This window comes from Brachionichthys hirsutus, unplaced genomic scaffold, assembly GCF_040956055.1.
Source record: "Brachionichthys hirsutus isolate HB-005 unplaced genomic scaffold, CSIRO-AGI_Bhir_v1 contig_469, whole genome shotgun sequence".
Taxonomy (NCBI): Eukaryota; Metazoa; Chordata; class Actinopteri; order Lophiiformes; family Brachionichthyidae; genus Brachionichthys; species Brachionichthys hirsutus.
This window is the reverse complement of record NW_027180416.1, coordinates 58,801-81,323: the sequence shown is the minus strand read 5'-3', so window position 1 is coordinate 81,323 and position 22,523 is coordinate 58,801. Positions and strand designations below refer to the sequence as shown.

The 22,523-nt window shown below is 41.5% G+C and overlaps 1 protein-coding gene across 1 annotated transcript in view; it reads right to left on the bottom strand.

Annotated features, from left to right (window-relative positions):
* LOC137914783 (adhesion G protein-coupled receptor L2-like) overlaps positions 1–22,523 on the bottom strand; it is a 63,900-nt gene that overhangs the window by 5,645 nt on the left and 35,732 nt on the right. Inside the window, exons 7-22 of the mRNA XM_068758278.1 lie at positions 14,978–15,277; positions 14,098–14,201; positions 13,351–13,536; positions 12,844–12,882; positions 10,944–11,127; positions 10,146–10,268; positions 9,520–9,725; positions 8,687–8,860; positions 8,393–8,602; positions 7,523–7,743; positions 6,834–6,900; positions 2,807–2,898; positions 1,498–1,542; positions 1,209–1,235; positions 376–544; positions 21–176 (exon numbers count right to left, since the gene is read on the bottom strand). Coding sequence (XP_068614379.1) covers positions 21–176; positions 376–544; positions 1,209–1,235; positions 1,498–1,542; positions 2,807–2,898; positions 6,834–6,900; positions 7,523–7,743; positions 8,393–8,602; positions 8,687–8,860; positions 9,520–9,725; positions 10,146–10,268; positions 10,944–11,127; positions 12,844–12,882; positions 13,351–13,536; positions 14,098–14,201; positions 14,978–15,277 — 2,303 coding nt within the window. The remainder of the gene's footprint in view (positions 1–20; positions 177–375; positions 545–1,208; positions 1,236–1,497; positions 1,543–2,806; positions 2,899–6,833; positions 6,901–7,522; positions 7,744–8,392; positions 8,603–8,686; positions 8,861–9,519; positions 9,726–10,145; positions 10,269–10,943; positions 11,128–12,843; positions 12,883–13,350; positions 13,537–14,097; positions 14,202–14,977; positions 15,278–22,523) is intronic.

Here is a 22,523-nt window from a genome sequence, read left to right as displayed (position 1 = left end):
TGTGTCGCTCCGTATTTTACAGGTATTGTACGGCGCTGCTGGTCTACCTGTGTACCAGAGGAGTAACGAGCGCTGGTCCGTGTGGTGGAAGTCTTTGCAGAACCATGCGAGTTCTCTGTCGGCAGCCCGCCACAGCAGTACGTGTGCCGGAAACACTTGCTGTATTCTTTGCGTACCTGAATAAGTAAACAACCCAGCGTTTGCATATTTGTTGAATGGCCAGGATCTAGATGCAAGCAGTGTTTGCTCTTCATATCAGTGCATGGTGTGCTGTGAATTGTTCATGCTGCTACAGAGGTCCATTTATATTCAGGAGCATTTCACCTTGAATGAAAAATTGCTGTCTTTGAGCTCTGTGGTTGCCAACAAACTTACTTTTTTCTGGAGCAGGCAGTGAAAGATGAAGATAAACATCCCTTGAAAGGTGTTAAATATGGTGAAGAGGTACGCCATGACGATTGAGGCCTCATTGATGAAGAAGAGACCGAAGGACCAGGTGAGACCCAGCAGACAGAGCAAAGCGAAAGCGCCCATGACCCAGGATCTGAGTGACAGCAAAAATAAAAACAGAAGAAAAAGACAAATGCAGCATGAGAGGCATTCAGTGATCTGAGAGGATAACAAACGCGATCTACAATCACCATAAAAAACAAAGAATAGCAAACAAAAACCTGTAAACCATGTCATCCTAACAAAGCTCCTATCCACGCGTATACACGAAACCCAAACATGAATGCCGTTCCTGGCATCAAACAATGAAGAGGGAAGAAAATCCTTGATTTAATATTAAATAACTTTTAATATTACGAAATACAGAAAACCACATTCACAGACCGCAGGATATCCAATAATAAGTTAATCCCAACGATATCATGTACTTTATATGTATCTATTGAGTGTGTTATCAGGACTGCTACATGTGGAAAGAGTTCAAGGGAAAAAAGAGACTCCCCTGCCTCGTGTGTGAAGGTCCTGTGGAGCCTTCAGACACCAGCACTGGTAATAGTTCACCACTCAAACACACAACAATGCTGGATTTCAGGAGGGTCGACATGGTAGAAGTGAACAATCACAAATATGGTGGGACGAGGAGAGTCAAATGAGACAAACAACCAAGAAAGTAAGACAGAAAAAGAACAAAACAAAGAAAGGAGGAGATAAAATAAACTACAGGCTGAAGAATGGGCTTCTGCGCAACATGTCCTTACTTGATAAACCGTTTATTATCTTCATAGCTAGTGAGCATGACAAGCAGGAAAAGAGAAACACAATTAGATCAGTGCGCATGAGAGGAGGAGTTAGTTGGCATTTGTGCTGGAAATCTTCATCTTTGATCAGAGGGAAATCACAAGCAGCAATGAAATGAAGCATCAAAACTGGGAGTTATTTTGCTGTAAATGTTTCCATTAAATAATTCTGCATAATTTAAAAAAAAAAAAACATATCTGCCATTGCAATGTGTGGGTAAAAATTGTCCGGTGTATGGTGAAAGCTTACCCAGGCAAATCTGTATTATAGTATCCATCGCAAACGTGATAATTACTGGTGTGGATCACAGAACAGTGAGAGAAGAAGAATTATAGGAGAGAAAGGAGAGGGTGTGTGTTAACTTTGCTTTTACATGCAATGACACAGGAGCTAAACTTAATTACAGAACAAACTTTGGCACAACAAACACGTAAAAGGACTTCAAGGAATGAGTTACTGACATACAATGTATTGCTGTAATGAAATAAATGTTAAGAGAATCAATTTCCAAGTACCGGTACATATGCACAACACTCTCCTAATATGCCACCATACATGCATTCGGTTGTGGATGACACGCAGAAGAAGTCTAAATTAGCCACTCCTTCCCGTTCCTGATTACAGTTTTACCACAGTATTCCCATGTTTCAAACATTCATTAAGAATAAATTAAAAATAACAAACTCTGAATGAAAATTGCAGCACTGCCTCTCCTCTGCAGACGTTGTTATGCAATGGAGCAAACTGACACGGGGCTACGTAAGCGACAAAACCAAATAACCGCGAATAGCAGCGGTCGAGAAATCCAGACTGCAGAAAACAGACATCAATATTGTTTTTGCAGGGGGGCAAAAAAACAAAACAATTAGTGCCTCAGAAAACATTGCTCTCGTTTGCCATGACGAACACGTCATAAATTCCGAGGCAACTCGAAAAGCCTGAAACGAATGAAGATGGCGGGGTGGGGTGGTGGTCGAGTGGTGGCGGTCGTGTCGAGAAGAAAAAAATTCCTTCTTTTCTGGGATCTATAAAAATGGTTTAACTTATTCCAGCGGCAAACACACATGGTAGCTGTTACGGCACGCCCCACCTTAGCCGAGCCAACGGTACGCAGTAAAGTCGCGGCCTTAGAGTGATCTGACTCATGCCAGAGTAACTCTGCGGCCAGTGGCTTGGAATGAAACAACCGTGGATGAAAAGATGATAAAGTCTGTCTCATCATCATGACAGGAAAGTCGTGCCAAGAGTTTCATTGAAAAAAAATGTCTAACTGAGTCACCATAATGAAGACGTCCTCTGTGATCTGAATAATTTCAAAAACTGGCAGGAAAAAGAAAATAAATCCTCATGTTAGAATTTCAGTTTCTTGTCCAGCACTGAAATCAGGCATGGAGGTGCAGGAGTTTAACATTTCCCATGAAAGATTAAGTTAAAAATAAAAACATGACCTCAAGATAAAACAGACATTTATTTTTCCTGGGGTAGTGGGAGAACCGCATCAGTGTTATATTGCTGATAAGCAGGAGAATGCAGCTTCAGCACATGCCCCTTTACTTACTTAATATTCTCCAGTCGGCTAGAGTCTGGTTTCAGGGTGGTGGAGTGCTTCACCATTTTGTACATTGTGATGACCAGGAAGATGAGATTGAGCTGTCAAAACAGAGTAATGGGAGTGTTAATACATGAAAATGAATGACTCAAGATACAGCAGACAGAAAAAAAAGAAAACAAAAACTGTTAATTTGTCTAGTATTAAAAGAGGAGAGCCTTCAGTTCCCTACATGTCCAAAGACTAATCCAATAAACATCTATCGTTCCACAGGCTCAGGCGGGGCCGACTGGCGCCAAATTTAGTGTCATTCTATATCAATAAGAGGATGGAAATACATTAATATCCATTACTGTGGAAAAAAAACATCCACACAGCAGCAGTCTGACAAAGTCAGAAGGGAATAAAAGGTAGAAAGAGAAATAAGAGACCTTCTTGACAAAACAACTGCATAGCATTTTATGCAGTTGTTGAAATATTATAAGGTACAACCAGCCTCAAATGCTTGAAGGAACGCAGTGTATTTTGTTTGATTTTTCTGTGCAGACAGATGAAGGGAGGGATTGAGAGGGAGATGGTGTTTACTTGTATTACATTGAATGGGAGCCAGTGGCGTATATCACATTGAGACAAAACTGCTATGTGTCATGTTTCCAAGGTACCTTAAAAATCAATACATTGATTTAGAAACACAAAGGCTGGATGGGGCAGTGAGGCGATGCCCCAAATCATCTTGCTTCAAATACATTTATTCTGGGGCTAAAGCAGTCTTTGACACAGCATGAGCATGGACTCACATAACTGTGTGCGTGTACTGCGAGTCAAGAAACATCAATGAAAAACAAACTGAAAAGTGGATGCATAGGATGTGTTACCGGCATATGAATAACAAAAATACCTAAATATGCATCTACAACAAACATTAAAACAAAGTGTTTCAGTATTTGCAGGTTGCCTTTAGAATGCCACAGCAAAGGACAAATAAAGTGATTTCCAGTACGAAGCGGATGAATGACCTTTTCGAGCTGGACTGTGGCCATTCAACTCTTGAATAGAAAATCTGTGTGTTCTATTGTACGCCTCTGTCAAAAGATTGCGTCTGATCAATAAATCACTCCTCCACATGCAATCAACCCACGGTGCCGCTCACAATAACCCACACAATAAAAGAGAAGGGTGACTGGAGGGGAAAAAAAATAACAACTGGATCGTGAACATTCTTTTATGTCAGTGATGGCACCGAAACTATATTTTGTTTCACAGCTACAAGCCATTATTTCTATTAGCTGCCTGCATGAGTCAGATGTAGGAGTTGGGGGTGGTGGGTGGCGGTGCAGGAGGTTTTTTATTTATTTATTATTCTTGAAAACCCCTTTCAGACAGCTTTCAGTGCGGACATGGATCCAATGAGACACAGAGGGAGACGGTCGCCCCTGCAACATGCTTTTGCAGTGCGTCCTGGGGGGATTCCCCCCCACCCCACCCCCCCATCCTTTCCCGAGCTGAGCTGCCACGTCTCTATACTTCATTCTGTCTCTCCGTCTCTGAATCATCACAGCAAGCCAAGCAGAAGCACCTTGCCGCACTGGGACCGAGGAGAAAGCTTTTTTTTTCTGAAGTGGGGTGTGTGTGTACACACTGAACTCTACATGAACTGCCGGGAATAAAATATTAAAGGTGCAGATGGAGCTGTCCAGATGATAAAAACTGCTTGCAATGTGTCATGATCCAAGAGGCCTCATGTTGAAGCTATCTCAAGCATACTAATGTTTCCCCACCACCACTCATTACTTCCATGTTCCCTTTTCATTGAGCTAATGCCCCCCTGTGCCCAGAGACATGGCAGCCTCTGCCTAAGAACAAGGATGCAAATGCCACTAGCTTTGTTTCCAGTGACAATTTAGGGCCTTAAAAAACTAATGCGAGAGGAGGTAAAGCAAACAACTGAGAGAGAGAAAAAAAAAGTATCACCCTGGGTCAAAACCAATGTTACTTGGCACAAGCATTGCTTGCACTGCGAGCGGAGATACATGAGCCAAAGGAGCACTGTTTTCTCTCGTTTTGTCTTGCTCGTGAGCCTTTTCTTCTCTTTTCTCTCTCATTCATTGACAAGGACAAAGCCAATTTGTAGAGAAACCAGGGTCACGGATGGTGTATACAAACCTTGCTCCAGCATGCTCCCCTGAGATGCCCCTTTCCACAGTACCCTGTCTTTCTGAGTCAATTGTTGCACAGAATCAGAGGAGCAGTTTTGCGGTGCCTGAACACAGCGTTGAGAAACTTCATTCCTGCCACATATAAGCTGTGCTACAATACACTAGCTCCTCACAGGGTCATGATTCTTCCTCTCCGGTCATCACCCATAGGGGATGATGATCTTCATTTTCACCACAGAACATTTTCCTTATGCAAATCATAGAAGAAGCTACGTACAATCGGAAACAATGAGGACTCAGTTTAGGGAAAGGAAACCATCATCAGAGCCTGAGATACAGACATCCCTTTGTTTATTTGAATATAATGTAAACTTTAACTCAACTATAAGCTCACTCATCCTAAAAACAAAAGAAACAGATTTCACCTACTTCCGTTGTTTTGCATAAGAAAGACGATTACATCCAACACAGATGCTCATCAGGCCTCCCACACACTTCTGCTTCCATTTTTTAAAAGCTGCACTGCCCATTTGTCTTTAGGTCATTTGCTTGTTTGTTGGCAAAATAGTCTGAAATGTTTAACATATTTTGATGACATTTTATGTAAGTATGGATCTTGGAAGTTTTGCTAACATTTGTTTTCCATTCAGGATGACTTTTAATGATTTAAAAATATCTGAATCCATAAGTGTGGAAATTCTTGCCATAAATATCTCTTGGTAAAAGAGACACCAGATGCTTGTCACGTTGAGGGAAATAGCAGGCATTTCTTAATTTTTGCATGACCTGATCTGAGTCCAGCAACATCAACGTGCGTGTGTTGCACAATTATTCAACAACTGATTAGTGACACTGGTGTGCGTGTGTGTGTGTGTGTGTGTGTGTGTGTGTGTGTGTGCGTGTGTGGGGCCCTCGCCAAGCATTGTCTAGTTTATTCCATTACGCAGACAAAGCTGTACAACATCTTCACTTTGAGAAGCTCCTCGCCGGCCGCCCATGGTGCGCAGAGACTCACTGGTATTTGACACGAGTGCCCCTTCTCTCCGATATGTTGTTTGTGTCGGTTGATGTTCAACAGAGGTCGCTGCATTTACAGATATAAAGCGCTGGATAATGAATCTATCGCTGAACAAATACCACTCGTCCTCCCTGTGCGGCAGTAAGAGAAGTTTGCATAGCTTCCCTATCCCTTGGTGTGCAGTAGGGCAAAGCAATATATGGTGTGGTGATCCGACAGGAAATATCTGAAGAATACCACCTGCTATTCTGTGTGTGTGTGTGTGTGTGTGTGTGCGTGTGTGCGTGCGTGGGGGAAGGGGCAAGACTCCCGGATGTCTCATTCGTCTGAGCCTCTCTGATGGAGCGGGAGATAATAATGTCATGACCAGTAAATAATTGCATGTCTCAATGGGACATATGCCATCATCATATGCTATATGTCCTTCACCCTGACTAAACAGAGAGGTGCCTTTGCTTTTCTACTTCTCGCCTACATATGGTATTTACTTAAGGCACGCACTCACACACACACAAACAAGCAAAATGATGCTGATGCAGGAGAAGCAAAAAAGCAGGACACCTCAAGGCCATTTATTAATCCATGAGATTTCATGTTCGTTGTGTAAATGAGAGGTTACAGTAAACCATCAAATCCTAATCTCTGTCAGGTGGTGAGAGGCGGGGAGATTTGATGCCTGGAAAATCTGTCTTTGGCAAAAAATGTACCCGTCACCACCGGGGAAACTGAGGAGCAAAACTCTGTCTGATTTATTCTTCAGCTGAACCATCTGATTTCCTCTATCTCTGTCCTTCATCTCAACCCCTCGGTCCAATCCTTAATCTCTCATTCTGAGTATTCGAAGAAAAATAAGACCGCTTACCATAATGATAAAGGTGACAGGTCCTATAAAACTCCATATGAAATGATTGTCCACACTTAGCCAGCACCTAGGGAGAAGAAACACTGCTTTCAGCTCTGGGGGAGAACACGTTACAGATTATTTTACCAAAGCTTTTTTTAATGCTCCTGCAGCTAGATTTTTGTTGCTTGGTGAAATTTGCAATTAGTAATTACATTGAAAGATGTTAGCTTTATGCTTTATTCACAGGTTGAACATTATCATACTTGAGAAAAACTGAGCGACGACCCTGAGAAGCCCATCTTGATAGCTGAGACTAAGTTGAGATATGGCAATTAATCTATGTGAAAGGCTTTTTGTGCACAGTGCTATCCTCTTTAAGAGAGCATTTACAAACAAGAGGTCACAGGAGGGTCTTTAAGCAGAAAGGTTTTAATGCAGCTGCAGCCCCCAGAAAACACAGAGCCCGTCAGCCAATTTCAAATGACATAAACAATTGAACGGCTGACCATCGCTGGCAAAGGTAGTTCAGTGTTTTCAGTGGAATCTCAAGTGTAGTTGAATCTCAAAATAAACATATAAGGTGATAACAGACACGCTAATTGGTATTCAAAAGATGACGCGTTCAGAGATGGTAGGTAATCCCACACAGTATAGAATCCAGTGCGCCTGCTCAGCATTTCGAACAACATTGAAAAAGCTGCACTTACGCCTTCTCAGTCCCGTAGCTCTTACAGTCGATTGCTGCAGAGACGCCGACAACGATGGCTGGGAAAAGGTAACCAGACACGTAATAATACTTCTTCCGTGAGTATTCGCTCTCAAACACTTCCACGAGCATAAGGTACAGCTGGACCCCTTCGAGACACATCCAGGAGAAGGAAGCCAGGAAAAAGAAGTGGAGGATCCCAGCGATGATGGCACATCCGATCTATGAAATGGATGAATAAAGATTGTTGAATTAAAAACAAGAATAAACAATGCAATCATTCGTCCTTAAATTAGGGAGCTTTGAGGTTAACTAGAGGTACAACATTATTTTAAAATGGCAAGTGGTGCCAGTGCTGTGAAAAGGTATACCATTTACTGCTGTTGCTCACTTAATCACACTTAAATTAATATTCACTAATAAGGATCAAACTCTGAACTGGTTTGCATTTTGGTTAAATATGAAATACACAAATAGTGATCATAGTTTTTAAGACTAGAGATTTAAGATTTATAGGGCTCTGCTGGTTTGCTTCACAATTGTGTGTGGATAAAATAGTTTTGTGCTTCAGGAGATTTGAAGGAAAATGTCGATGAAAAAATGTATGGGTATCCCATGACAACCACCTTAAGAGATGGAGGGGGAAAAAAATACCTGTCAAGAGGAAGGCATGGCCCCTTAGTGATCTATATTAATGGTGCTGTCCAACTCGTGTCATGTCAGTGAAAGAGAGAAGGTTAGAAAGAAAAAATGCTTAAAGTCTCGTCTGTTTCACTCTGAAAGGGTCGTTTTGTTCTGGGATCGAGGAGCAATAAAGTGGACTGGAACGAATCAAAACCAAAATCAATAGCTTACAATCGCTCCAACTTACAGAGGGTTCCGTCATATCGATTCCAATTAGGAATATTAACTCGGCAATGAAGAGGTTGATGCACAAATTCTTGTGGATGGTATTGCGATCGCTCTGCAGGCCCCGGAAGAAGCAGAATGTGAAGATGCTGATGGCGAGGCAGACAAGGGACACCACGATCCCAACTCGAGTAATGACGGTCAGAAGCAGCTCGTGCCCTATGTCATTACCCTGGGGGGGAGTGAGACGAGAGAAATGTGTCTTTGAAAAGGCAGAAGATGACATGTTCTGCCTTTTCATATAAAATTGACATACTGAGATTTCACGGTGCGCCATGAGGATGGCAAAGTTGGTGAGATGGTTGCACGAGCAAGTTGTGTGTGTTTTATTGGATTCCAGTAGTTTGCAGCCTTGCGTGGACCAGTAGCCCATCATGCTCCTCTCCGAGTAATTCCAGAAGGAGCAATTGGAGTTGAAGTAGTGCTCCATCTACAGATAACAAGAGATATGGTTAAGTGTCAAAATAATTGACTGCCTGAAATTGAAGCACATGTAGAACACAGAGGGCATTTACCCCAGTCCCCCCACACTCATACAAAGTATTTTTCCACACTGACGTGGATGAGGATTTTTCACTTTACAGCACTTATGAAGCAATTCATATGTTGTATCTCATTTGGCACATGCTCGCCAAATCAACTGAAGCATAGTTGGGTATACGAGGCATTAATAACAAAGAGGCATAATTGTTTGACGGCATGTCTTTGGAACTGCACAATTTTCTCCGATAAAGAATGGAGTCACCGCGGCCCTCTGGGAACTCTAGTGACAACTTTAAAAGACTAAAGATAATTGGTGCTCCAGTAATTTCATCCTAGATTGTATGCCTAATCTAGAAGTTAATTTCCCCCACTATAAAAGAAAATGGGTATCATTTATATCCCGATGTTGATTAAAGAATTAGTTTTCATTAAGAATTCACTTAGGTTCTAAAGACTCCTTTAATTTGATGTTCAATGACTTAAATAAACTGCAGACTGACCTAGCTAGACATTTACAATTCAAATTGCAGATCTCCGTCTACTCTGGATGTTCCCTCCTGGTGTTTTTAATATGACTTCTCAACTCACTCCAGCAGGGAGACTCACATTAATGTGCTTCAGGGTGAAAATCACTGGGTCATTAATGAATACACGGCTGGACTCCTTGTTGATTGAGGCGGCAATGATGTCGGAGTTGACAGCCACAGACGAGTTGCGGCCGTAAGCCTCGTTGGCCATCTTGATGGTGGCATTTTCTGCGCTGAGGAACTGGCTCAGGTTTTTGTAGAGAACAAAAACCAGCTTGGCGACTCCTGCAGAGCAAAAGGTATGAACAGGCATCAGGAAATGTGAAGAATTAAGCCTCTAGATGAATTCGGACAATGTGTGAAAAGCAAACGAGGACTAAAACAATTACATAAGACCGATATTACCGGTATAATGTAATTATTTTAATATAGAATTAAAAGGAACTGCAATAATGAGTTCAATGTTCAACTTGTGATTCTTCAACCAAAATCACAAGTTTGGGGTTTCTGAGACAAACGCTTTTGTCGAGCTCTGACACGAATGCAGACCTTTTCACAGAAACAAGACTGGGAGCAAATGTCAAACACATACTCACAATCCCCAGCTTCACACATCAGAATCAGCATCCCTTTGCTGCTAGAGCAAGAAGAACCGTCTTGACCTAGTTTCTGCCTTTGCTCTGAGTGTGTTTAAAACAAGCTCACCATTTCTGCTGTTGAGCTTGACGGTGTTGGCTGACAGCTGGATTGAGATGCCACCCTCGCTGGATTGTGGAAATTTAAAATCCTGGACCTGGCCATCCGTGCTGAGCACATACACATCCAGGACTGCCGGGAACAGGGGAAGCAGGGGACAGGTTAGAAGAGAAAGATTAAAGGAGCAGGGAAGACTATTTGTCAGGTCAGTGGCAAACACTCATGCTTTGTTCCTGATATTACTACAAAAACTGAAATGTTGGCACAGACACAGCAACTGAAACACAAATTCTCTGTTACAGAATAAAAATGTTGGTGACAACATTATCATTACAGCTGAGTGAGGTTCTCACTAATAGCAATGAACCAGCACTGCAAACAAAGGAGAAGCCTTCCTTATAAGGCCTAAACGCCGAAGAAAGCGAGGAGGCGGCTGTGGATAAACAATGGGCTTGTTCTGACTCAACAGCAGGCTAATGTTCGCATTAATGTATAGAGTTACAAGGTCTAGACAAGTACATTTATAAACTAAGTGTACGCAATCAAAGAATCCAGTCTACTTAATTGTCTGATATTCATCATTTTGTCAGTAAGCGACTCGTTAAACCTAATATGCACTATTTTTTCCTCTTCCCTCGAGGTTTAAACGCTTATTATGAAAACAGAGTCTTTTTTTTTTATGTGGTGGTTTTGTTTTCCTGTCACTAGAGTTACTCTCTCAATGAGCTGGAAGTAATCAAATTAACTGAGCGCACATCAATCCAGAGCACTTGTCATGTCCTTACCACAAAATCTAGTTTTGCTTACTTATATTGTCTGCAGGAACTTTGACAATGGCTGGTTCCATGAGGTTGTCTGCGAGCACAAAGGCCCCCTCCTCCAAGGTATCTAGTAACATGGTGGCTGCGTGTGTCTGTTCCGTGCTGTTCATGTCCTGCCAGGACTTCAAGGCCTCTGGTCGCAGAAGGTTATCTACCGTATCCACAATAGCCTGCATTCAATCAGACAAACAAACAAATATATACACAAAACACGTGAGCAAGTTAAAACAAAATGGCTTTTCTAGTAAGAAAATAGGCGTGACATGCAGACATGGAAATGTAAGGGATGAATTGGAGCAACACATCCGTGGGTATTAGAATGAATGTATGACAATTTGATTTCCTCAGTTGCATTAATCTCTGCAGAGGAACTGCAGTGGGAGTAAAGATGGAGCAGATTCAGTTTCTTTTTCAAGGACATTCCAACAGGGTCACAGTGTATTGAGTCTATCAGGTCTGTCCAGTAGGAGGATGCTAAGAGACGGCCTGATGAAAGTCAAAGAACCAAGCTGTGTCCTTAATTTGAATTGGCTAATCACAAATGTCAGTGTTTGGCACGTAGAATCGTTGCTTTTCTTTCACTTTTGACCCTTCACCTTCAAAAAGCGCTAAAAAGGACAATCCGTGCATGTGCAAGGCAAAACATGACAAATTATGTTAACTTTCTGCCACTTGTAGAAGTCGCTACAGACAGTACAGATGGTGCGGGTTTTCTTCAGCAAACAATTGAATCAATGCGTCTAATCGGGTAATCAATGCTGGTGACGGCTGGCGGGAAAGGTAAGGGCGTGGCTACGGTGACGCCGCATCAAGTATGGCAGATCTCCGATACTGCCAATACTGCAATCTTTATCCAAGATCCTCTGATGCTGTCATTAGTGAAATAAATGCTCCCATTTACGTTGACAAATGTCTAACCCTGTCACTTCTTCTGACTTCAGATCAAAACGTTACAAAAATATATAAATAAAATGATGTGTATTCTTTACCTTTGCTCTTTTCTTTTTCATGAGATCATGGCCAATTGACTAGCCAATAAGCTTGATCCATTTTAATACCCTCCTAAGGGAGCTATCTGCAATACAGGGGGTGACTTTGGTGGCAAGTGGAGGACACCGATCTCCCTAATGGTCAACGGATATAGTACATGTCCAAAATACTTTGCGGTGCAAATCCAACCTGATCACATTTGAGGAGAAGGGGGAGAGAACCGGTTTGATCTGGCTAACCCTATTTGCCAGATACAGCTAAGTCACCTTTAATTTATGAAAGAAATTACTTTTATGTCCTTGTGCAACAAATTTTTTACATATCTTGGTGAAAGGTCAGGGATTGATCCTTGGAAACTAAAAGGATTTGAATCAATCATAAGTGAACATTGTTCTTTACAATATTCAGGAGCAATCCATGTGATAAGTGTCTCTCACATTACCAGTAAAGTGGAAATTGTAATAAAGTCATAAATCCTTCAGCAAATAGATGAGATTAGTGTAAAGAGCTGGATTTTTGTTTGAGTCGTGGTGTTTAGAGACGTGCAATCTTGAGCTGACAATTAAAAAACACATTTAAAAACAAATGTAAAAAAAACAGTAACAATCCAAATAGAAAATTGTTGCTAATGCACAGATGAGAAAAATAACACAGGCACATCCACATAAAGCAGTCCAGCAAACCCAGCGGCTGCAGATGAGTTTTTGTCTCCGATGGGTCCGATGGTCTCTGTGTGTGAGGAAGTTACTCATGAAGGCAGGGATCACAGGGAGGAGGGAGAAAACAACAGGACATAGGGTGCATGCTGCTGAACTTGGGCCAGGGCAAATACAGTAACACGGGAACAGAGGAGGGGATGAGAGCAAGCAGAGAGAGCAAAAGCATCACCCCAGTACCTTCATGTATGCTCTGCATGTCCTTTCTCGTTTTTGAAGCTTTTTTTTTTTTATTAAAAAAGAAAAAGAGCAGACAAGAAAATAGACATAATTTGCATACGTTGAGACAATAGACAAATTCTATATGTTATACAGCCATTTCCTTCACCTGATGCACCGCAAGTGCAGCTAGACTGCTCAATCGAGAGTAAATGGTCTTTAACATTTGGTCATGCAATGTCCTCTAAAACCTCCGGACACATTATATTAGTGTCACATTATAGCCAGTATTACGTTAATCTATGTCAGTCTAAAATATCCAAACTGCTTTTTTTTAATTTTGGTTTTGTCTGTTTCAGTCAAACAACTGTAGTTAATCCTGAATGTTATTTTTGGGAACCCTGTATACTCCTCTGCATTTGTCATGCCACAAATTCTCCAAGGAGAGCGATGCACAGAGAATTGGAGAGAAATTATCTCTGTTTTCAAGAGATGAAAGGTAGGCAGTTTTCTGGCGGATCTGCTTACCTTGTTGAAGCTCCTTCCAGCAGAATCCTTCTCGCTGGGTCTGAGCTCCTGCAGCTGAGCATCCAGAATGTCCACCAGCTGCTCCATTAGGCGCACAGAGGAGCTGACGTCTCCTGCAAAGATGGGGCCTTTGGTGTGCTTGGCTAACTCGTTGGCCAAGTTAGCTGCATTTTCACCGCTGCGAATCTGTTTGAGGAGGTGTGAATAAAGTTCATTAAAATGCGTAAAAACAGACTTGAAGGTGTCTTTACGGCCATGTTTCTAATATCAAATCACATCTAAAAATCTGTCTTTGAAATGCCAGTTGTGAAAATGACTTTTAATGTTACCATAGTGGCAGTTTCTGTTCACTGATTAAGTAAAAATCAAAGAGCTTGCAGTAACTGTCGATGCATATATAATACCATTTCATTTAAAGTGCTTTAAATTGGAGCCAAATGCAACATTTATCCTCTATGGATTTGGTGATCATCAATATTCCTAATTTTTCTTTACATAGATGCCTTTATAGTTTCCACCTTTTTACTTTAATTAAACACACATCTCATTCCCAAAACTCTTTTATATGTAATAATAAAATTTAAAAAATGTTTATTTAAAATGAATCACAGGCAGCTCTGTTCCAATCTATATAAATATGATGAAATTGTAGTGAACAAATGTAAGTAAAGGTGTAGAGATCCTTTCGAAAATATGTGTTAACATCATTCTGTCTATCCCGTTTAGTAAGGCAGTGGTTGTACAAACCTTTTGGGCCACTTGGTTGACCCAGTGGGAGGTACAGTTGCTGAGATCTGGGCCCTTTGGGTGCCAGGTCCCATTGGAAAGGACACATAGGTAAGAAGCCGTGCCTGGCAGGGAAAACAAGAACAGAGAAGTCTGTTTCACACAATTCAAATCAGATTCAGTTTGTCCTGAAGGCCTTTAACAGGTAAATAAAAAAAAATAAAAAATAAAAAGATACACACAGGGGATAAGAGGAACAACACATTTACAAACATGCAAATCTATGCCTTTGATACAAACACAAATACAGAGAAGTCTTTGTTGTGCGTGCAGAGAAATACAATCCCTGGTGTTTTTGTGTGACCCTGCTGGTCTTGTTAGGTCCTTTAGAAAAATATCAATGGAGAAATTACACTGCTATAATTAAATCCAGTAATTTCCAAAATGGTTCAATTCTGTTTTCTATGCAATAATATCCTGTCAATATTTTTAATAGCTTGCTCCTGTTTTTGCCACACAGTGGCAACATCCCCTCCCCCCCCCAATTAGCCCTGTGTCTGACAAACTCCAAGCGCTAACATAATCTCACACAATCAAATGAGGGACGCATGTCTTTGTGCAAGCTGCAGGAGAAACAGCTGAGCCCACTCCTGCAAGACGGCCATGCTAAATTACGTTTAGTCCTGGAATGACAATGCTAAACGGCATTCTAATCCGTCTGTTTTTGATGATTCCCTGAACATATTAATTTAGTTTTGTGTTAAAAAGAACAGATTAAAAAAAAAGGTATCTGTAAGCGTCAGGTGAATTTAACAAATTTAGGGATGCTATCTTGGGATGCCTCGGGTCATACTGAACACAGCGAGCAAACGGCCCTGAGGTGAGAAGAAGCCCTGTTTACCTCGTGTTCCCTTCGGACAAGGCCGCTCAACAACCATGCCCCTGGGGGTCTGTGGCCACGTTATGTCTCTTTCCTCTGTGGCCTTGCAGAAGCGCTCAGGTAATGGGAAGGACTCAAGGGACGGAGGGGAAGTAGTCTGTGGAACCACAGGAGGCGGCTTGGGCGCGCCCCTACTGCCCTCCTTGGGTCCTATTGTAGTGGTTGTGTTTGCCACACCCTTGCGGCTGGTTGTTGTTGTGGTGGTGGTGGCTGTAGTTTTCTGAGACTGAGGGGACACCGTAACTTCAAACAGGGGTGGTGCTGTAAAGAGACAGAGGTATTTTGTTCAGCTGGAGCAGTATTATATAATGGGACATAAATTTATCAGGTACAATGAAAACATGATTCAGTGCTAATAAAAAAACAAAAACAGAAATCATTAGACCATCGTGTCTGTAATAAAGATTTGATTAGAGATATTGGGCAAATAAAGTGAATTTATTGCAACTTGACTATTTTAAATGCAGTTGCAGTGAAAAGTCAACTCAGTGTGAAATCTCTGGTACATGTTTATGAAGTATTTCACTCAATATATTCCAGCATTGACCTTCTGATAGGCAGGTGACCCTCTGAACCAATAAATACTAACGACTGCTCAACTGTAAGCAATATTCAAATGTTTTTTTCAATATGTTCAACACTGTACTGCTTATACATCCAAGTATCCTGTTGTGTAAATTGCTTCAAAGTGCTTTGTGCACTAGGCGTATTTGCCTTCCCGTTGACTATGGCTTATCCACGGCACTCAGTCTGCAGTGAACAAGACAATAATTACAGCAACATCCTCATGCCTGGCAATCATTCTTGCCTTGGAGATTTTGTGGCATGGCTGATTAAGTTTCACAAGAACAACACTGAATGTGTACATGTGGCCATGGCGCCTGAACATTTGTTTTACAGTTGTTACTTGCTCCAAGTCATACTCAGATGAAGCAGGTGTGCAGTTACTCATGCAATGCCCCAGGCAAAAAAATATATATACTGTATATATTTCAGACTGGGGAAAGGAAAAAATAGTGCACTCTTTACATTTAACATGACACAAAGGAAAATACATGAAGACATTTTGCTATAATAGAGTCGTGCTATGATTACATTCAGAGAGTTTCACGAATAAAATGTTGATGAACATGATTTCATATAAATCTGATCCACATCACCAAGTACAAAAAGAAAGCATAGCCCCCCCCATCGAAAATAGTATTTGTTTGGCAAATTTAAAAGAACAAGCTACATCAGTGAAAGCCGCTCTGATTGGAATGCAATGCACATACTGAATCTAAGCACATTTGAGTACTTTGATTTCGTCCATTAGGCTGCCTGTAGAGCATGCAGAAAATGTGAAGAGGTGCTGTTACGCTGCATGAGCTGAGCACGGTCGCTCTCGGTCGTACAACCGGTGAAAACACTGATGAGACAGAATCAAAGCGAGGAGGGAGTCAGAGGCAGGAGACAGGGAAAAAAGAGAAAGATAAGAGGTTGGGAGGGGTTGAAAATAGAGACACAAATAGAGGATGAAGACGGTAACATTCAGAGACAACGGGGCTGAGTTGGACAATGAGAAGACAGTTAGAGGAGAGGTAGTCAGGCTCCAGACAGTAACACCTTCATATCTATCACCTCCTAATGGGTCTGGCTGATAGCAGCAACCCCAAATGCCCCCCCCCCCCCCCCTTTCCACATTTCGACTATCACCACAGGCCCCACAGTGTGGATTAGAGGCTTCAGCACAGGTGAGCCGAAGGGAAATCGCATTTGTGGCTGGTTGCTACCTGTGGCGAATTAGACTTTATTGACCAGAGGAGATGTGTGCTCTCTGCCCTCCCTTCTAGTGATTGAAGTATAAAACTACACACGAAGACACCAACAGGCAGGTGACATGAAGGCGCACACAGCTGACTGGCTGAAGGCAGATTTGATTGCCTGGATTCATCTCAGCCTCCCCTTCTCTTGTCCCTCCACCTGTATCCTTTTACCTCAACACTCAAATTGTTTGTCACACTAGTTGTGACACATCCTGGACACTCTTAAAGCATCAATTAAATGACATATTTACTAAAAATGCTAAATCTTTCATTTTCCTTTATATAAAAAAAAAGTCAGCTTACATACTGTATGGCAATGTTGTGGGGAAAAAAATAATACAAATAAAAAAGCGAAGTTGGTTAGTGGTGTAGATTTTTAAAATCAGCATAGAATAAGATCGGAGATGTGGTGCATTAATAAATAATTATTTAATTAATAAAGAACAACCTCAGCAGGTTTTGCATCATAAATAAAGATGGTGAGTCTGCCATCGTTTTCGCTGTTCTGTCCTAGAATGTCTCAGGATGTGAATGAAATCAACATGGGCAAACTGTGTTTGTGTTATTACATGTGTCAGAGGAACCACATTGTGCCAGATTATACGGTAATGGAAATGGTGGCTTTTTCAGATCCCACTATGCAACCTATTTTCAGGCAACTACAAAGTCATTTTCTTGTGAAGGAATGACAAAGAGCAAAGGTTTTGCATGTTATGCATGAACTCCTGTGAACTGCCACTGCGTAGCTAACAGGACAATGGATAAATGCTGTCTCTATTCTGCACAAATATGCTTTTATTGCTAGCACTGTTTCAAGACTCAATGAGAACAAGGTGAAAGCAAGGGTCAGAAATAAATGCTTTGAACGGGTCTGGTAAAATTGAATAGCAACCTCGTGCAATGTTACAGACAAATATGTATTGACATAGTTTAATTTGGCAAATGTCCAGAAGATTCCCAGGAAACTGGGGCCCTACGGAGGTTTCTCATTTCTAAGGGATTAAAGATCACAATGATAAGATCCTGTCTCCATGGGTGGGGTATTTACATCCCAGACCGAAATAAAATAAAAATGAATTACTATTCAGCAACATGATTTAAGATAAAGGCCTTGCAACCTCTGCCAATAAATCAAAGAGGCATCTGCATTCAACTAACAACTGTATCCTGTTTACACCCGTCACTCAAGATGCCTTGTTGTTAGCCCGCTGGAACGTGGGGCTCCAACATGTACAGACAAATAATTCTGAAGTTTTTAATTGTTAGTTAATTAATACTAGACTTGGTTATTGCCAAATAATGGGTCGTTCTCACCGTGCATTTCCATTTCGAGAAAGAGTTGCACAAGAGTGCGCAATCGTAGGAGACAGCTGTACATCAAACAACTTCATTAACATGAGGCACAATGGAAAGTACACACATAATGTTGACATCAATGTAAGCTTTCCAGAGAGATTTGTGCATATATAATGGTACCTCTTTGACCATTGCTGTTGCCGTGTACATAGCGTGCCGGCCCTCAATCCCGCCAGCAGCACACTAATCTTATTACTGTTCTGCAGTTGCTTGATTTAATTTGATTCAATGAAAGCTGAGAGGAATTAACCCATAGGTATGAAGATGGACACTCCTCACAGGCAGTCACTTCTTCACAGAGAAATCAAAGTGCAGTCATTGCTGGGGATGGGTATTGATTTGTTGGTAGTGCTGCATGTTATGTGATTCATAACATCTGCGTTCCGCTGTGACGACACGCCAGGCACCATTAAATACATTCACTGAGTGATATTACTTTGATTATGACAATAGTAGAAATCCCATGTTTGGGCTATATTGAAAGAAAAAAAGAAACAGGACGGAATCCCTGATTATAATGTCTCAGGTGGACCCGACCCAAGAGGAAGCTTCAATTAGCCATCAAGAACGTATCCACAAAGTCTCTGAGTAATTAGACACCCACACATTGTCATACTCATACAGTACCTATCTCAGTGGCACAGTTATTACCACTGGGTTTATAGGTCTGAAATTGATGACAGACAATAGAACAGGAATCCAGGAGAGGAGTAAAGCTTGTCACATAAGTCACTGAGGAACACACACAACACCCACCTTCTGCCACACACAAACACACACACACCTATACAAATACACAAACAAGACGAGCCTTTGGGCAGGACTCGGTAGTCACGGCATGGTGACGACTGAAAACTGACAAAGTGCGTGTCTTTTATATTATGCTTAATGGCGTAGGCACCGCATGGTTGTTCATCAGGGTAAGGCTTCATACACATTAGCAGGTGCTGTTTATCTGGTGAGGGAGATGGGAAGTAAACACATTTTTAGCTTTTGCTTCAATTTGCAACATAAAAGGTTAAAAATAATTATTCGATCTCAATCATCCCTTCCTCCACACTCCATTGTGGAGGAATCATGCAAAGTAAGGCTGCTGAGGGGGATTTCCATTTTTTGTTCTTGTTTTACGGGAGACTTATTCAAGTAAAGGAATCATGTCTTTTAAGCACTGTGAATGTGCCTCCTGGGTGGTAATGACTTCCTAATAAGAGAGGAACGGCAAAATGTAACAAGTCAGTGGAACCTCAAACAACTCACAGTCTGTTCCTGCCGTCAGAAGGGGGCCCACGCTCGGTCTTTGTGAAGGGACCAACAGAATGCAGAGGTTGGAAAACACTGTGTACATTTTGATTTTATTTGTTTCTGCTAATGTCGCCGCTGAAATATCCGTCTCAGACATGCATTTCACTCAGATCTCTCTTGATGCATCCTCGCATGAAAGTTCATATGGAAATGGAGCCTTTCTTGAGTATGAAAGAGGGTGATGATTTATAATACGCCAGCGATGCATTTTGATATCTACCAATAACAACAATAATACACAAAGGAAATTGGATTACACGTCTTTCAATCCGCACCGAATTTGTGGCTGTGAAGGGGAACACGGTGTATCATTGCCCGTGCTATGTGAAAATTTGTATAATTTCCCATGAGTCATGTCCTTGTGAGAGTGTGTACAGTATGTGTCCATGCCAGAGAACAAAACCTAATAGCTGGATTATGTTATTTACTGCTTTTTCCAATAGTTTTATTTCTGACAGCACAAACATTGATTCATACTGGCAGGCTGAGCGCATATACCCCCACACACAGAACGACACCAAAGTTTCGAGAACAGACAGAGCAGCTGCTTAACTACAACCTGCATGTTTTCCTCCTTGCAGCTTTCTCAGTTCTGTACGTGCCTCAAATTTCAAGCGTTAACTCAGAGTGTGCCAAGCACACTGATATTTAACGCCGTGTGCATGGGAAAGTGTCTATTTCAGAGGCACAGACAGAGACGCACTTTCGGACAGATATGCACATACATGAGCACATGAGCACGTAAGCACGAAAAACATGATTAGAGAAACACAGACGCAGATAGAAACAGCAATCAGACCTGTGTGAAATAAATCTCCTCAAAGGCGTGTATCGGGAAGTGATGGGGGAGCCCAATGTGAAGTCTGAGTAATAATTCTTTTAATACGTCTTGCTCCACAGTCAGGCTGTAATCAAACAAGAGACTGCAGATCCCCTCGGCAATAGGGCTCAGTGTAACCACGATCACCCCCCTCTTTCTTCTATGTAAAACAACTCTTTGTGACACTTTAAATCATAACCCCAGGTTCGCCCTAATACTTGTACGCTGACAGCTAAAATCATTCAGTCACACTGTGCACAGCAGCAGTAGTGAGTAGAAGCTTGGGATTAAGAGGAAACATTATCTTGAAGTGTTTTTTTTTTCTTTTCGGGATGAGAGGTGAACTATCCTATCTCATTTGGAAACAACTGGCGCTCATGGGCTCAGCAATCAGAGCAGCACAGATCGAGATCAGATGTCAGAGGAAACAGGTGACCGCTTAGCCTCACATGGCAAGTAGCCTATATTGCCACCAGACACTGGGTGGTTAGATGTTAACCCACAATGTAATATCAGAGACACTGTGAACAAGACTGTAAATCCCTTTTGTGGGATTTTCTCGCTTTTATCACCCAGATTAAATTCACACCTAAATCGTAACCGAGAATGATACCACTTGGTCAAGCTGGAGACAAGTAACATGACAGGATATCATAAAACAGTGGTTACAAAAGCTATGTGGAATTAAGACTGGATGATATGAAAATCCTCTGGGCCTACAGAGAAAAGTAAGGCCCCAAAAATTAAATTACTGATTTATTTTTAAAGCTCTATCTTCTGTTACAAATAGATCAAAGCTTAATTACTATTTGCGTGAATTTCTGGTGCATCTTTACAAGTGATTGAAAAAATAAAGGATTCTAACATTGGTTTAGGTGTATTGTATTAGTTTGATATTATTCATTTTATGGCCACTTTATTATTTTTAGCATAGTCTGGGGGTTTGCTGTGGGTTGTTGTGTACAGTAAGGAGCTTGATTTGAGCCCGCTGGACATGTGTATTCAGTCAACATCAGTGTGACCCTTACAACAACCAACAGGCTTTTAGGTCAACAGGAAAGGGTATTACACCAAACCAGAGAGACGATGCTTGTATCAAAAGTGTACACCTAAAAAGGCCACTTGTATTAATTCTAAATATGACTTCAAATACATTTTGTATTAACTCCTTCAATGAGATAACTTAAAATCACAGTGGGTGAATATTTCTGAATGAAAAACAAAGCAAAAACTGGGTAGTATAGGTCAGTCGTTGTCGTGTTGTTACACAACAGAAGGCAAAGCTAAGGATTTACTTAAATCCTGTCATTTGGTGGCACTGCTCGCACTCATTGGGCATGATTTGAGCAGTCTGACCAAGGCTTTAGTCGACTTCTGTAGAGAAGCCAAACAGATGAATAGCTGTGTTGACATGCAGGAAGAGAAATGCAAGTATCCAGATGTTGAATGGAGGACGATAAAGAACAAATGCCCAGAGGCAGAAGAAGGGTTAATAAAAAAAAAGAGCAAAAGAGAAGGCCAGGCAAAAACAGGGCTGAAAGCAGTCGAGAGATGGAAAAGATTAAATAAAAGAAAGATAAACTAAAATGGAAGCAGACAGACAGAAACCAAGACAATATGACAGGACAGAAAAACAAAACCAAAAAGGGTAATTTTCCACATCGATATCCTTTCCCATCACAATGCTGTGTCCACTTGGGCAGCTGACAGTAGGTTGGGGAGGGGGTGGAGGCGATTGGGTGGTGAATTGTGAAAAAAAGCAAACAAACAAATTGGCCATTTTTATCACATCCCGATCCCTGATCCTGGACCGTCTCTGCCATTTTACCTGAACACCTCAGATGGCTGCCGTTGACATTTAAAGTATCCATACCTCTCTCTCTGTTTTCCCTACTGTCTCTCTAAATGTTGCGGTGCACAAGTTGACCTCTGCGCAAGCACTGCAGAAGACAGGAATGAATCAGAGCGGTGCTTATTAAGGAGCTGTATATTCATTAGACTATAAAAGGTATGCTCTCTGGAGTTATGGCTAATGCGTCAGACTCACACCAATCTGCAGAAACTGAGGATTTTTGCAAAGTAGAGCATTTTCATAAGACACAAACTTCAAGGCACTGTGTTGACCACATGCAGAGCTTTGTAAGCTAATTGGCAAGTTGTGTCAGGGAGCAATACCTTATCATTTGAATAAAAGTTGGGCCATTCTCTTTCTAATGATCCCCAT